The sequence below is a fragment of the Pongo pygmaeus genome, chromosome 23 (assembly GCF_028885625.2).
Source record: "Pongo pygmaeus isolate AG05252 chromosome 23, NHGRI_mPonPyg2-v2.0_pri, whole genome shotgun sequence".
Taxonomy (NCBI): Eukaryota; Metazoa; Chordata; class Mammalia; order Primates; family Hominidae; genus Pongo; species Pongo pygmaeus.
The window spans coordinates 27,957,338-27,971,681 of NC_085931.1; the positions used below are offsets into that span (position 1 = coordinate 27,957,338).

The following is a 14,344-nucleotide window of genomic DNA, read 5'->3' on the forward strand; positions in this document are numbered from 1 at the left end:
CTGCCTGGAAGTCCCGGCGCGGCTGGAGCGGAGCAGAGCGGAGCAAGCACAGGAAGGCTGCCTGGAAGTCCCGGCGCGGCTGGAGCGGAGCAGAGCGGAGCAAAGCGGAGCAAGCACAGGAAGGCTGCCTGGAAGTCCCGGCGCGGCTGGAGCGGAGCAGAGCGGAGCAAGCACAGGAAGGCTGGCTGGGCATGAATGAGTCCTAGCAGGTAGCCCAGGGTCGCATCGGGATGGGCTGTGCAGACCTTGTTAGAAAGGTTAAATGGGCTGGGCGCGGTGGCTCACGGCTGTAATCCCAGCACTTTGGAAGGCCAAAGTGGGCGAATCACGAGGTCAGGAGATCAAGACCATCGTGGCTAACACGGTGAAACCCGGTCTCTACTAAAAATACAAAAAATTAGCCGGGCGTGGTGGCGGGCGCCTGTAGTCCCAGCTACTGGGGAGGCTGAGGCGGGAGAATGCGTGAACCCGGGAGGCGGCGCTTCACTCCAGTCTGGGCGACAGAGCAAGATTCCGTCTCAAAAAAAAAAAAGAAGGATTAAATGAAAACAGAACAGTCTCTAACACACATTTAAAGTCACAAATGATAGTTTTCTTTGTTTGAGACAAAGTTTCACTCTGTCTCCCATGATAGTTCTTATGGAAGGAATTTTTGTAAGCCATAAGATACTTACAATAACCTTTTCCAGACTTTTTAGTAGCTTACAACTACAAAAAAAGAGAAATAATCAATTATGTACTAATCAGACACTTTTAAAAATTACAACAGTTTATTCAGAGAAACAAGCTTTGTGTGACATTCTAAGAGGATTTTATTCTGCAGGTCCTTTTAACATAATGAGTAATATTTGTGTTGGGAATGACTGAGAAGAAATTTCATAATGATGTGAAGATCTACCTGTAAATAGTTCCTTTGTCATATGCTGATATTTATATTCTAGTATCTCAACGGTGCTGATGGTCACTCGTCTTGGAGTTCCCTGAATTTTTTTTTTTTTCAAAACTCCTGTAATGTTACATTATCCATACTTTTTTTTTTTTTTTTTTTTGAGATGGAGTGTCGCTCTGTCGCCCAGGCTGGAGTGCAGTGGTGCCGCGCCGGGCACATGACTGCATACTTTCAAGGAGAGGACTCAGAGCTTTTATTTATTTAAAGAAACTTGAAAGGAGGAAAGTGGATTAAGAAACAAAAAAAAAAATAAGGCCAGGTGCGGTGGCTCACGCCTGTAATCCCAGCACTTTGGGAGGCTGAGGCAGGCAGATCACGAGGTCAGGAGATTGAGACCATCCTGGCCAACATGGTGAAACCCCGTCTACTAAAAATACAAAAAAAAAAATTATCCAGGCATGGTGGCATGCACCTGTAGTCCCAACTACTCGGGAGGCTGAGGCAGGAGAATTGCTTGAATCCGGGAGGCAGAGGCTGCAGTGAGCTGAGATCATGCCTCTGCACTCCAGCCTGGGCGACAGAGCGAGACTCTGTCCCCCTCAAAAAAGAAAAAAAAAAAAAAACAGAAGGCAAAAAGTGAAACAGCCAAGTGTCCACCAGTGGATAAAAGGAGAACCTGAATGCAGTATACACTTAGAGTAGGGTGTTATTCAGCCTTAAGAGAATAGGAAATTCTGAAACATGCTACAACATGGATGAACCTTGACGGCATTACACTAAGTGATATCAGCAGGACACACGTGGACAAATGTTTTGTACTAGAGGCTGAGGCAAGAGGGAAATGGGGAGTCAGTGTTTAACATTACAGACTGGAGTGATGAAAAGATTCTAGAAATGGATACCGGTGATGGCGGCACAACATTACTTAGACACTTAATGCTACTGAATTGTATGCTCATTTGGGTGATATGTCTAGGTAACTAGAATGAGATGAAGCCGGCCATGATGAAAGAAGTAACTTGTAGTTAATCAGTTGGGGTCCAGCCTTGAAAACCAAAACTACACTAGCTACTTCAGCAGGGAAAACATCACATGACTCTTTGGTAAAATAGGAGTTAGAAAACAAAAAAAAGGTTAAAGGGATCCCTGTGGTGACACAGACGGAGGAAGTGGGAGTGTCAGAGGTGGGGGGCTGCAGCACCACAGCTAGCACTATGAAGGCAGGCAAACTTCCGCCGCCAAGTGCGGCTTCACAGATGCAGGACCATCCATCCTAGGATGGGTTGAACGGCATCAGCAAGCCAACGGAAGGAAATCGCTGTCCTCCTCAGCGTGCCTCCCGTGGTCCCTCTCATGCTCCCTTGGGCAGAATATAAAGCCAGCAGAGAAGGGAGTTGTATGTGCAGGATCCCAGCCCCGGTATCACAAAGCAGAACATGAAAATTGGATTTGCAACTATCAGAAAAGGCTTCATAACAGATGTAGGTGGCAGAAAGCATGAAAGGTCCTGTATGTGTTCACTGTAAGTTCTAGAAGGAAAGAATCAGTATGGTAAGGCCAAGAGAATATTCAGAAACAATGATTGAGTAGTTTTTTGGTTTGATGAAAAACCCTCATCCTCAGATACAGAAAGCAAGAAGAGATATAAACTGGATATAAATTACATGTGGGCATATGGAACTGAATTATAGAACATTCTGTTCCCTAAAACAACCAATTTGGAAAAGGTAGATTACCCTGAGAGGATGTTCTTAATAGTGATAGCAGATAGGAGCAACAGCAGACCTCAGAGGACGATGGGATTGATGGCCAGGTGCAGTGGCTCATGCCTGTAATCCCAGCAGTTTGGGAAGCCAAGGCAGGAGAATCACTTGAGTCCTGGAGTTGAAGACCAGCCTGGGCAACATAGTGAGGCCCCATCTCTACAGAAAATCTTAAAAATTAGACGGACATGGTGGTGCATGCCTGTAGTCCCAGCTATTCGGGAGGCTGAGGTAGGAGGATCACTTGAGCCCAGGCGGTCAAGGCTGCAGTGAGCCGTGGTTCTGCACAGCACTCCAGCCTGGGCAACAGAGCAAGACCCTGTCTCAAAAAAAGGAAGGGGTGGGTAGTGGGTTGAATTTTGAATTTTTTTATTAGTTCCTTAGGGCTACCATAACAACCTGCATTAACCAGGTGGCATAAAATAACAGAAATTTATTCTGTCATAGTCCTGGAAGTTAGAAATCCAAAATCTAGGTATTGACAGGGTTTCACTCGCTGAAGACTGTTAGTGAGAGTCCGTGGCCCTTCCAGCTTCTAGTAGTTTCAGGCCTTCCTTGGGTTTTCTGCAAACTTAGAATAATAGAATGAAACTTCCTCAGCCAATATCTTAATAATCTAGGCAGACCTTCTACTTAATGGGGAAACATTAGAAGTGTTCCCTTTAAAGTCAGGATAAACACAAGGATTTCCTCTATCGTTTCCATTTAATATTGTATTGTAAGGATTTAGTGTCTACAAAGAAAAATACATAGGTATGTATACATATTTGGAGTGGTGTATGACTTGAAACTCCAAGAAAATCACCCAGGAAACTATTATAGCTAAGAAATTCACCAAGTAGGTGTATTCATTATTATTTTTTTCTTTTCTTTTCTTTTCTTTTTTTTTTTTTTTTTTTTTGAGATGGAGATGGAGTCTCACTCTGTTGCTCAGGCTGGAGTGCAGTGGTGTGATCTCGGCTCACTGCAACTTCCACCTCCCGGGTTCAAGTAATTCTCCTGCCTCAGCCTCCAAAGTAGCTGGGATTACAGGCATGTGCCACCATGCCTGGCAATTTTTTTTGTATTTTTAGTAGAGATGGGGTCTCACCATGTTGGTCAGGCTGTTCTTGAACTCCTGACCGCAGGTGATCCACTGCACCCAGCTGTTCATTATTATTCTATAAATGTCAATATGAACAATTTTATTAAAAGATAGCATGACCCGGCCAGGTGCGGTGGCTCACAGCTGTAATCCCAGCACTTTGGGAGGCCGAGGCGGGCAGGTCACAAGGTCAGGAGATCAAGACCATCCTGGCCAACTTGGTGAAACCCCGTCTCTACTAAAAATACAAAAATTAGCTGGACATGTTGGTGCACTTCTGTAATCCCAGCTAGCTACTCTGGAGGCTGAGGCACAAGAATCGCTTGAACCGAGGAGGCAGAGGTTGCAGTGAGCTAAGATAGTGCCACCGCAGCACTCCAGCCTGGTCAACAGAGTGAGACTCTATCTCAAAAAAAAAAAAAAAAAAAAAAAAATTTATGATAGCCGGGCACAGTGGCTCACACCTGTAATCCCAGCACCGTGGGAGGCCGAGGTGGACGGATCACTTGAGCTAAGGAGTTCGGGATCAGCCTAGCTAACATGGTGAAACCCTGTCTCTACTAAAAATACAATAATCACCCAGGCATGGTGGCATATACCTGTAATCCCAGCTACCCGGGAGGCTGAGGCACGAGAATTGTTTGAACCTGAGAGGCAGAGGCTGCAGTGAGCTGAAATCACACCATTGCACTCCAGCCTGGGTGATAGAGTGAGGCTCTGTCTCCTAAAAAAAAAAGAATCTGTGGATCTCGACACACTGTTCCTAAAATTCATATAAAAGAGCAAAGGGCCTTTTTTTGTTTGTTTTTGAGATGGAGTTTCGCCCTTGTTGCCCAGGCTGGAGTGCAATGGCGCGATCTCGGCTCACCGCAACCTCCGCCTCTGGGGTTCAAGCAATTCTCCTGCCTCAGCCTCCCAAGTAGCTGGGTTTACAGGCATGCACCACCACGCCTGGCTAATTTTGTATTTTTAGTAGAGACGGGGTTTCTCCATGTTGGTCAGGCTGGTCTCGAATTCCTGACCTCTGGTGATCTGCCTGCCTCGGCCTCCCAAAGTGCTAGGATTACAGATGTGAGCCACCACGCCCGGCCGGAGCAAAGGGCCTTGTATAGCTATGGTAACTTGCAAAAACAATACGATAGGGGCAATCATTATGCCACATAATGAGATCAAATCTGCAGTGATTGAGAGAGAATGGTATTGGCATGGAGATAGACAGTGAGACCAGAAACAGACCTTGAGAGAGAACATGGGTTTTTCAGAAACAGCTCCAGGCGTGGTGGTGTGTGCTTGTAGTCCCAGCCACTCAGGAGTCTGATGTGGGAGGATCCCTTATGCACAGGAGTTCGAGGTTGCAGTGAGCTATGATCCCAACAGAGCGAGACCCCTGTCTCGGGAGAAAACAGTGGTACCAGGACACTTGTTCATTTATATAGGGAAAAAATTTACATCCCTGCTCCTTATATAAGTTCCAGATACACTGAAGGCCAGAACCTTTCTGAAGAAGTTGTAGATGGGATAGAAAAGAATTTTTAAGTACAAAAAGCAAAAACCATAAGGAAAGAGAGAGAACTGACATATTTGATTACTTTATTTATTTATTTATTTATTTACTGAGACGGAGTCTCACTCTGTCGCCCAGGCTGGAGTGCAGTGGCACAATCTCAGCTCACTGCAAGCCCCGCCTCCCGGGTTCACACCATTCTCTTGCCTCAGCCTCCCGAGTAGCTGGGACTACAGGCACCTGCCACCATGCCCGGCTAATTTTTTGTATTTTTAGTAGAGACGAGGTTTCACCATGTTAGCCAGGATGCTCTTGATCTTCTGACCTCGTAATCCACCTGCCTCAGCCTCCCAAAGTGCTGGGAGCTGAGATCGTGCCATTGCACTCCAACCTGGGCAACAAGAGTGAAATTCTGTCTCAAAAACAAAAAAAAAGGCCAGGCGCAGTGGCTCATGTCTGTAATCCCAGCACTTTGGGAGGTTGAGGCAGGTGGATCACAAGGTCAGGAGATCAAGACCATCCTGGCTAACACAGTGAAACCCCATCTCTACTAAAAAATACAAAAAGTTAGCTGGGCGTGGTGGCGGGTGCCTGTTGTCCCAGCTACTCGGGAGGCTGAGGCAGGAGAATAACGTGAACCCAGGAGGCGGAGCTTGCAGTGAGGCGAGATCACACCACTGCACTCCAGCCTGGGCAAGAGAGTGAGACTCCGTCTCAAAAAAACAAAACAAAAAAAAAAAATTAGCCAGGTGTGGTGACAGATGCCTGTAGTCCCAACTACTCAGGAGGCTAGGGCAGGAGAATCGCTTGAACCTGGGAGGCAGAGGTTGCAGTGAGTCGAGATCGCACCACTGCACTTTAGCCTGGGCAACAGAGTGAGTCTCCATCTCAAAAAAAAAAAAAATTCTGTAACCTCATTGGAAATGATGGACACCCCTTTGACAGTGCCTGATGAAGTTTACATATATACTTTTTACTCCTATCTAGTCATTCTGCTGCTGGGTTCACATCTTAGAGAATCCTTACACACATGCTTGAGAAGACATGTTTTAAAATAACTTTGTTGATACTATTGTTTACAAACTTCTAAAACTGGAATCAAGGAGAATAATGGATTGTTAAGCTGTGGAATAATCATACCATGAAATACTGTATTAACATTAATAAGACAAAATGTTTAAAGTTTGACAGGTTGGGTGATACATGGGTATTCGTTAATTTACAGTTTTCTTTATGGTTGAAATTGTTCTCTTTTTTCCAGAAAAAAAAAAAAAAGTTGGTTTAGAGAACTTTCTTAGAGGTCGGAAAAAAAGAAAAATAATTTTTAAAAATTTAAAATTTTTCTTAAAAATTGGTGATAGCAAACTTCTTTTCATTGATTAAAGGAGATATAGATTAGCATCACAAAAGAAAATAATTTAGGAACAAAAACTCAAGTCAAATGTAACCCAACAGGAATTGTGTCGTGCTCACAGCAGTAGTCAGACAAGGATCCTGTCCCTTGTGGAACAGAAGCTAGAACTGGGGAAGAAAACAGAGGCTCAGGCCGGGCGCCATGGCTCACTCCTGTAATCCCAGCACTTTGGGAGGCTGAGGCGGGCGGTTCACCTGAGGTCAGGAGTTCGAGACCAGCCTGACCAACATGGAGAAACCCTGTCCCTACTAAAAATACAAAATTAGCCGGGCATGGTGGTGCATACCTGTAATCCCAGGTACTCAGGAAGCTAAGGCAGGGGAATCGCTTGAACCCAGGGGGCAGAGGTTGCAGTGAGCCGAGGTGGCGCCATTGCACTCCAGCCTGGGCAACAAGAGCAAAACTCCGTCTCAAAAATAAAAAAAGAAAATAGAGGCTCTTGCTGGCTTCTCCTCCCTTCCATCTTTGTGCCTTGCTGTCTGGCAGTCTCATTTTTCTCCTTGCCTCTTTGCTTTGGCCCCTACCTCCTTGTTCCCTGCAAGTGGTAAGTGCCCCATCAGGCTGGGAGTGGAATGCCAAGTGTGTTTCTCATGGCTGTGGCTGGGAGCCAGGAAGAAAATCATCCCTGCCTTCCAGCTCCCTGCCAATCCCAGCTGGCATCTTTCCCCTCTTCCCAGCCAAACTCCCACTGGCGGCAGGGCCTGCTGCCTGATCTGGGGGTGGGGTGGGGAGCAGACCATTGCTTGCATGGATGCCTTCATAGACGCAGAACGTCGAGAGCTGGGGCATGCGTTTAAAATCCTGTGTGTGTGTGGACTGAGAGTCTGGTCCTAAAAAAGGATTTGCGGATGTTGCTTTTTTTAAGTAAAAGATCAGAATGGCCTCAAGTAATCCAAGAAGATAGTCCTCATTCAACCTCGTACTTTTTCCTTTTTCTTCGACTGCCATTCTTCTGTTTTCTTCTGCCTTGCTCCCTCCCCTGCTGCCCACCCTGTACCTGCCCTGCCACGTTCGTCTCCCACCTTGAGCTCAGTGTGAGTGAGGAAACAGGTTCAGTTAGTTAGTTTACCCTTGTCTTAAAGCATTCCATCTGTAGAAACATCCTAATTACCAAAAAGAGGGTGGCACAGGGAGCAGAAGTTGCTTCATAATCCTGCTTTGGTGGCCTGGTTCTTCCTTCTCTCACAGTGATGAAGGAACACGCCACGTCAGTGTTTGGAGTGTGCTTAGCTCACTCAGCCTTTGTGTTCATTGTAGATCGAGCAAAGAGGAGAAAGCTCAGGGAAGAAAGGGCATGGCTGCTGGCTCAAGGAAAGGAGCTCCCTCCAGAACTTTCCCATCTGGACCCCAATTCCCCCATGAGAGAGGAAAAAAAGACTAAAGACCTGTGAGTATTTAGTAACAACAACAACAGTAGCAACTGGTAGCATTTATGAAGCATTCAGGCACTTGCCCCATGTCATCCTTAGAACAGCCCTGTTGGGTAACATGGTCACCGTGTGTGAGTGCACAGGGCAGGCTCTGCATTCACAGCTAACCCTGGTGCCCTTCCTCAGGCACACACAGACACACCTAGCTACCCTGGCCTCTGGCACTCTTGCTGCCACACTCTGTGATACTTACACTAAGCTTTTCTTTCCTCATCCCCTCAATTTAATAAAATCAGAATCTGATTATTATGTAAATTAGCTCTTTGGAAATGTGAATAGCAGTTTATTCTTTTTGAAGTAATTACTTCCCGTGATGGTACTAGATACCGTGTGTCTTTACTCCTTACCAAAAATTCAAGAGGCAGATACACATTCAGTGTTCATGAGCTCATTTATCATACGCTTTTTTGGATTATTCTTTAGATCACAAAAATATTCGTAAGTAAAATAAACCCTGGTTAAGAATGTGCTATATATTGCGCACATGTACCATAAAACCTAAAGTATAATAATGATAATAATAATAATAATAATAAAAGAAAAAAAAAAGAAAAAAAAAAAAAAAAAGAATGTGCTATAGGCCGGGCTCACGCCTGTAATCCCAGCACTTTGGGAGGCCAAGGTTGGCAGATGACCTGAGGTCAGGAGTTCGAGACCAGCCTGGCCAATATGGTGAAACCCCGTCTCTAATAAAAATTTTTAAAAAAATTAGCCGGGTGAGGTGGCACATGCCTGCAGTCCCAGCTACTTGGGAGGCTGAGGCAGGAGAATCACTTGAACTCAGGAGGTGGAGGTTGCAGTGAGCCGAGATTGTGTCACTGCACTCCAGCCTGGGTGACAGAGTGAGACTCCGTCCGAAAAAAAAAAAAGATTGTGCTATAAAGCCTGGGCAACATGATGAAACCTCACCTCTACCCAAAATACAAAAATTTGCCAGGCATGGTAGCACACACCCGTAGTCCCAACTATTCAGGAGGCTAAGGTGACAGGATTGCTGGAGCCCAGGAAATGGAGGCTGCAGTGAGCTGTGATCACACCACTTCACTCCAGCGTAGGCAACAGATCAAGATCCTGTCTCAAAATAAGTAAATAAATAAAGAACGTGCAATTAAATTACTAACATTCTAGAACCATAAAGTTCTGGATCATCCAGGCCAACCCCACATTTTATAGATGAGGAAAGTGACATTCCCGGTTTTGGTAAGGTCCACTGTCCCTCATTGTATTTCCAGGGAGTGTTATCAGTGTCACGGGCTCATCTAAACCACACTATTAGGACTATTCCAAATCTTAACTTCAGTCAGGTGTGTCTGCCATAGACCTGAGAGAGCTCAGGAGAGAAGGTGGTCAGAGTTACTATTAATTTCTTATTTTGTGATTTACAGCTTTGAGTTGGACGATGATTTCACTGCTATGTATAAAGGTTAGTTCCCATTCTCCACTGTTCCGTTTGTGATGGAAGTTTTCCTCTGTGAGTGTGTTAAGATCTCTTCTCTGGCTTTCAGTTCTAGACGTGGTAAAGGCGCACAAGGATTCCTGGCCCTTCTTGGAACCTGTGGATGAATCTTACGCCCCTAACTATTATCAGATTATTAAGGTAGAAGTTGTCTTTGCAGTAATGCCTACTATAGTGTGTATATCTTTCTTGGGTTTTGACGTTTGTTTCTTGTTAAGTGTATATATATATATTTGATATGTTTTTCTTTTCAACCGTCAGAAGTTCATGTGATGTTTCTCGTTTTATCTGTTATTCGTTACAGATCAGCATTGCTGAATTGTCATTCTCTCTCTGTCTCTCTATGGAATGTTTGCTCTCAGCATATTTTAACTATAAAGAGTTGTGTGTCTCATTTAGGCCCCCATGGATATTTCCAGCATGGAGAAGAAACTGAATGGAGGTTTATACTGCACCAAGGAGGAGTTTGTAAATGACATGAAGACTATGTTCAGGAATTGTCGAAAGTATAATGGGGAAAGTAGTGGTAAGCAGGGAAGGAGTTTGTGCTGGATGCATATCTGTAATCAAGAATAAAATGCCTTCTCTTTTACAAATACACATCCTAGTGCCTTTTCTGTAGGACAGTGAACAGAATGTGTATGAAAAGTCATGGGATTGACCTTTCCAGCCACTTACACAGTATCTGCCAGGGATTCTCTTCTGCCCCACAGGACAAGAGGGTGCAGCTGGTGGCCAACTGGCTCATCCTGGAGACCAGTCTGGGTCTGGATAATACTGTGTGTGCCTCTTTAACCACCGAGGGGATTGACCCTAGATAGAGCTGACTCTTCAACCATCTGGAGAAGCTGGCGTAGTAGATCTCTAATATCAAAGTAGAAATGGCTCTTTCTGAACACACACTGGGGCCTGTTGTGAGGTGGGGGAAGCGGGGAGGGATAGCATTAGGAGATATACCTAATGTAAATGACGAGTTAATGGGTGCAGCACACCAACATGGCACATGGATACATATGTAACAAACCTGCACATTGTGCACATGTACCCTAGAACTTAAAGTATAATAAAAATATATATATATAAAAAAAAGAAATGGCTCTTTCTACTTTGGGTCATTTATGCATTAACTAAAAATGGCCTGCTTAAAAACAGCAGATTCAGCCATTTTTTATTTAGTATTTCTGCAGTTTAGCCTTAAAGAATTAAATTTTTACTGGCTTTTTTTTTTCTTTCTTTACTTACTTTGAGACAGGATTTTGCTCTGTCACCCAAGCAGGAGTGCAGTAGCGCAAACATGGCTCACTGCAACCTCAAATTCTTGGGCTCAAGGGATCCTCCTCCCTCAGTCCCAAGTAGCTGGGACTATGGGCATGTGCCACCACACCTGGCTAATGTTTTCTTTTTGGTAGGGACAGGCATCTTGCTTTCTTGCCCAGTCCGGTCTTGGAACTCCTGGGCTCAAGTGATCCTCCTGCCTTGGCCTCCCAAAGTGCTGGGATGACAGGCATAAGTTACGGTGCTCAGCCTGGTTTGATTTAATAGTCCTAGAGGCCCTGTCCCAACCACACAACCTTGGGCATCTTACGGATAGAAACCATGTCTTCATCTTGCGTCCATAGCTCTACAATATAATGTGCCCTAAAGGTGAATTAAACTCATAGTTTACCCAGGTTGCATCTTCTATTTATTAGAATTGTCTTTTGTGACCTATAGGTCAGTTTCTGTGGTTTCTATAAACTATAGTTTCTATGAACAATTTCTATAAACTATACCTAGAAGTCAATCCTCCTGTCTTCCTATAGAGTATACCAAGATGTCTGATAATTTAGAGAGGTGTTTTCATCGGGCAATGATGAAACATTTTCCTGGAGAAGATGGAGACACAGATGAAGAATTTTGGATTCGAGAGGATGAAAAGCGGGAGAAAAGACGGAGTCGAGCTGGGCGAAGTGGTGGGAGCCATGTTTGGACCCGCTCCAGGGACCCAGAAGGGCCCAGCAGGAAACAGCAGCCCATGGAGAATGGAGGAAAGTCGTTGCCCCCAACACGCCGCGCGCCCTCTTCTGGGGACGATCAGAGCAGCAGCTCCACACAGCCCCCGCGGGAGGTGGGCACTTCCAATGGCCGAGGCTTTTCTCATCCCCTGCATTGTGGTGGGACACCCAGCCAGGCACCCTTTTTAAACCAGATGGTAAGGAATAGAGTAAAGACTGTTGCGGTTTCTCCTAGTTTGTGAGTTCATAGGAATGTAAAGGCCATTCAGTTAGTACTTCCTGCAAAATACTTCTGTGTATGTATGGAATCTTTTCCCCTGTGAGTCTTTCGTTCATTTTATTTTATTTTGTTTACTTTTTAGTAGAGACACAGTGTTGCTATGTTGCCTAGGCTGGTCTCAAATTCCTGGCCTCAAGCAGTCCTTCCGCCTCAGCCTCCCAAAGTGCTGGGATTATAAGCATGAGCCACTGTGTCCAGCCCTTTATTCTGAATCCTCCTTTTTCTCAATCATTTGAATTAGGTATTCTCAATGTGGGAAAAATTTGGATTAAAAAATATGTAATCTGGCCGGGCGCGGTGGCCCACTCTTGCAATCCCAGCACTTTGGGAGGCTGCGGTGGGCGGATCATGAGGTCAAGAGTTCAAGACCATCCTAGCTAACATGGTGAAACTCTGTCTCTACTAACAATACAAAAATTAGGTGTGGTGGCACTACTCAGCTACTCAGGAGGCTGAGGCAAAAGAATTGCTTGAACCCAGGAGGCAGAGTTTGCAGTGAGCTGAGATCGTGCCATTGCACCCCAGCCTGAGCGACAGAGTGAGACTCTGTCTCAAAAAAAGAAAAAAAATGTAATCTTTATTGTATAAAGCACAGGTATACATATAGTACATGAATGTACAGTATATCTGCAACATTATAAGATTTCATGGTAGCAGGCAATTGGAGAGAAACGGCTAAAATGGATCCTTGGGAGGAGGAGTAATAAAAAAGAGATTGAGAAACACTGATTTAATCTTGCATCTCCTGGAGAGGGAAGTTGCTTCGGGCTCATGGGCAAACCCTGATGCGGGTGAGCACGTGTGTTCACAGTCTCCCTGTCTCCAGCTGAGGTTTAGTCGTCTGTTTTATTTTAGTAGAACGCTCATCTTCAGGAAAACCCTTGTTGTCAACCTGAAGTCTGTGCCTTTCCTTTTTCCTCTTCTTGCTTTGTTCAATGTGCTGCAGAGGCCAGCAGTACCAGGAACATTTGGCCCTCTGCGAGGATCAGATCCTGCCACCTTGTACGGCTCCTCTGGAGTCCCGGAGCCACACCCCGGGGAGCCTGTGCAGCAGCGTCAGCCTTTCACCATGCAGGTAAGCAGCCTACTCTGGAGGTGCAGGTGCAGGGGGTCCCATAGGTACGTTTCAGAGAAAAAGTCTCTTTCCAGGTTAAATGTCATTCATTGCCTCCTTTCCCAAAGAGTCTGTTCCCATAGAGAAGCATGTCACAAAGTGTGCCTTATTCTGTGAGTCTGGTTAACTGTGCTGCCTTTTCTCGTTGCCAGCCTCCAGTTGGAATTAACAGCCTCCGAGGACCCAGGCTAGGCACACCCGAAGAGAAGCAAATGTGCGGGGGGCTGACACACCTTTCTAACATGGGCCCACACCCTGGATCCTTGCAGCTTGGGCAGATAAGTGGCCCAAGTCAGGATGGAAGCGTGTATGCTCCAGCTCAGTTCCAGCCAGGATTCATTCCTCCCCGGCATGGGGGGGCTCCAGCCCGGCCACCAGACTTTCCTGAAAGCTCAGAAATTCCTCCCAGCCACATGTATCGATCGTACAAGTACCTGAATCGAGTACACTCTGCCGTCTGGAATGGGAACCACGGTGCTACGAACCAAGGACCCCTGGGCCCAGATGAGAAGCCCCACCTGGGGCCAGGACCCTCTCACCAGCCTCGCACTCTCGGTCACGTGATGGATTCCCGGGTCATGAGACCCCCTGTCCCCCCCAACCAGTGGACTGAACAATCAGGCTTCCTACCTCATGGAGTTCCTTCCTCAGGGTACATGCGACCGCCCTGCAAGTCTGCTGGACATCGGTTACAGCCACCTCCAGTGCCAGCACCCAGTTCTTTGTTTGGAGCGCCTGCCCAGGCTCTGCGGGGGGTGCAGGGCGGGGACTCCATGATGGACAGCCCAGAGATGATAGCGATGCAGCAGCTCTCCTCCCGCGTCTGCCCCCCAGGTGTGCCTTACCACCCCCACCAGCCTGCACCCCCCCGTTTACCTGGCCCTTTTCCACAGGTAGCTCACCCAATGTCGGTCACTGTGTCAGCCCCCAAGCCTGCCCTGGGCAACCCTGGGAGGGCACCGGAGAACAGTGAAACACAAGAGCCTGAGAATGACCAAGGTAATTTACACTGTCACTTTGGGCTCTTTAAGCTCTTGTTTCATGAGTAATCTTTTTACACAGCATATCAAACCAAGTGTAATCTGGTTCTCAGCCTCTCTTTCTTTTTTTATTTTATTTTTTTATATTTTTATTTATTTATTTTTTTTGAGACAGAGTCTCACTCTGTCGCCCAGGCTGGAGTGCAGTGGTGCGATTTCGGCTCACTGCAAGCTCCGCCTCCCGGGTTCACGCCATTCTCCTGCCTCAGCCTCCCTAGTGGCTGGGACTACAGGCGCCTGCCACCACTCCTGGCTAATTTTTTGGTATTTTTAGTAGCAACGAGGTTTCACCATGTTAGCCAGGATGGTCTCAATCTCGTGACCTTGTGATCTGCCCCCATCGGCCTCCCAAAGTGCTGGGATTACAGGCCCACCG

The 14,344-nt window shown here is 46.1% G+C and overlaps 1 protein-coding gene across 7 annotated transcripts in view; it reads left to right on the plus strand.

The window, feature by feature from the left end:
• The window catches only part of LOC129023177 (chromatin remodeling regulator CECR2), a 197,368-nt gene that overhangs the window by 168,634 nt on the left and 14,390 nt on the right, over positions 1–14,344 (plus strand). For 5 of the 7 annotated variants that reach the window (XM_054469699.2, XM_054469700.2, XM_063663302.1 and 2 more), the window contains 7 exons: positions 7,912–8,041; positions 9,470–9,507; positions 9,590–9,681; positions 9,940–10,066; positions 11,343–11,731; positions 12,761–12,889; positions 13,081–13,927. In XM_054469699.2, the coding sequence (XP_054325674.2) occupies positions 7,912–8,041; positions 9,470–9,507; positions 9,590–9,681; positions 9,940–10,066; positions 11,343–11,731; positions 12,761–12,889; positions 13,081–13,927 (1,752 nt within the window). The remainder of the gene's footprint in view (positions 1–7,911; positions 8,042–9,469; positions 9,508–9,589; positions 9,682–9,939; positions 10,067–11,342; positions 11,732–12,760; positions 12,890–13,080; positions 13,928–14,344) is intronic. The other 2 variants (XM_063663303.1, XM_063663304.1) reach the window with 1 other exon arrangement.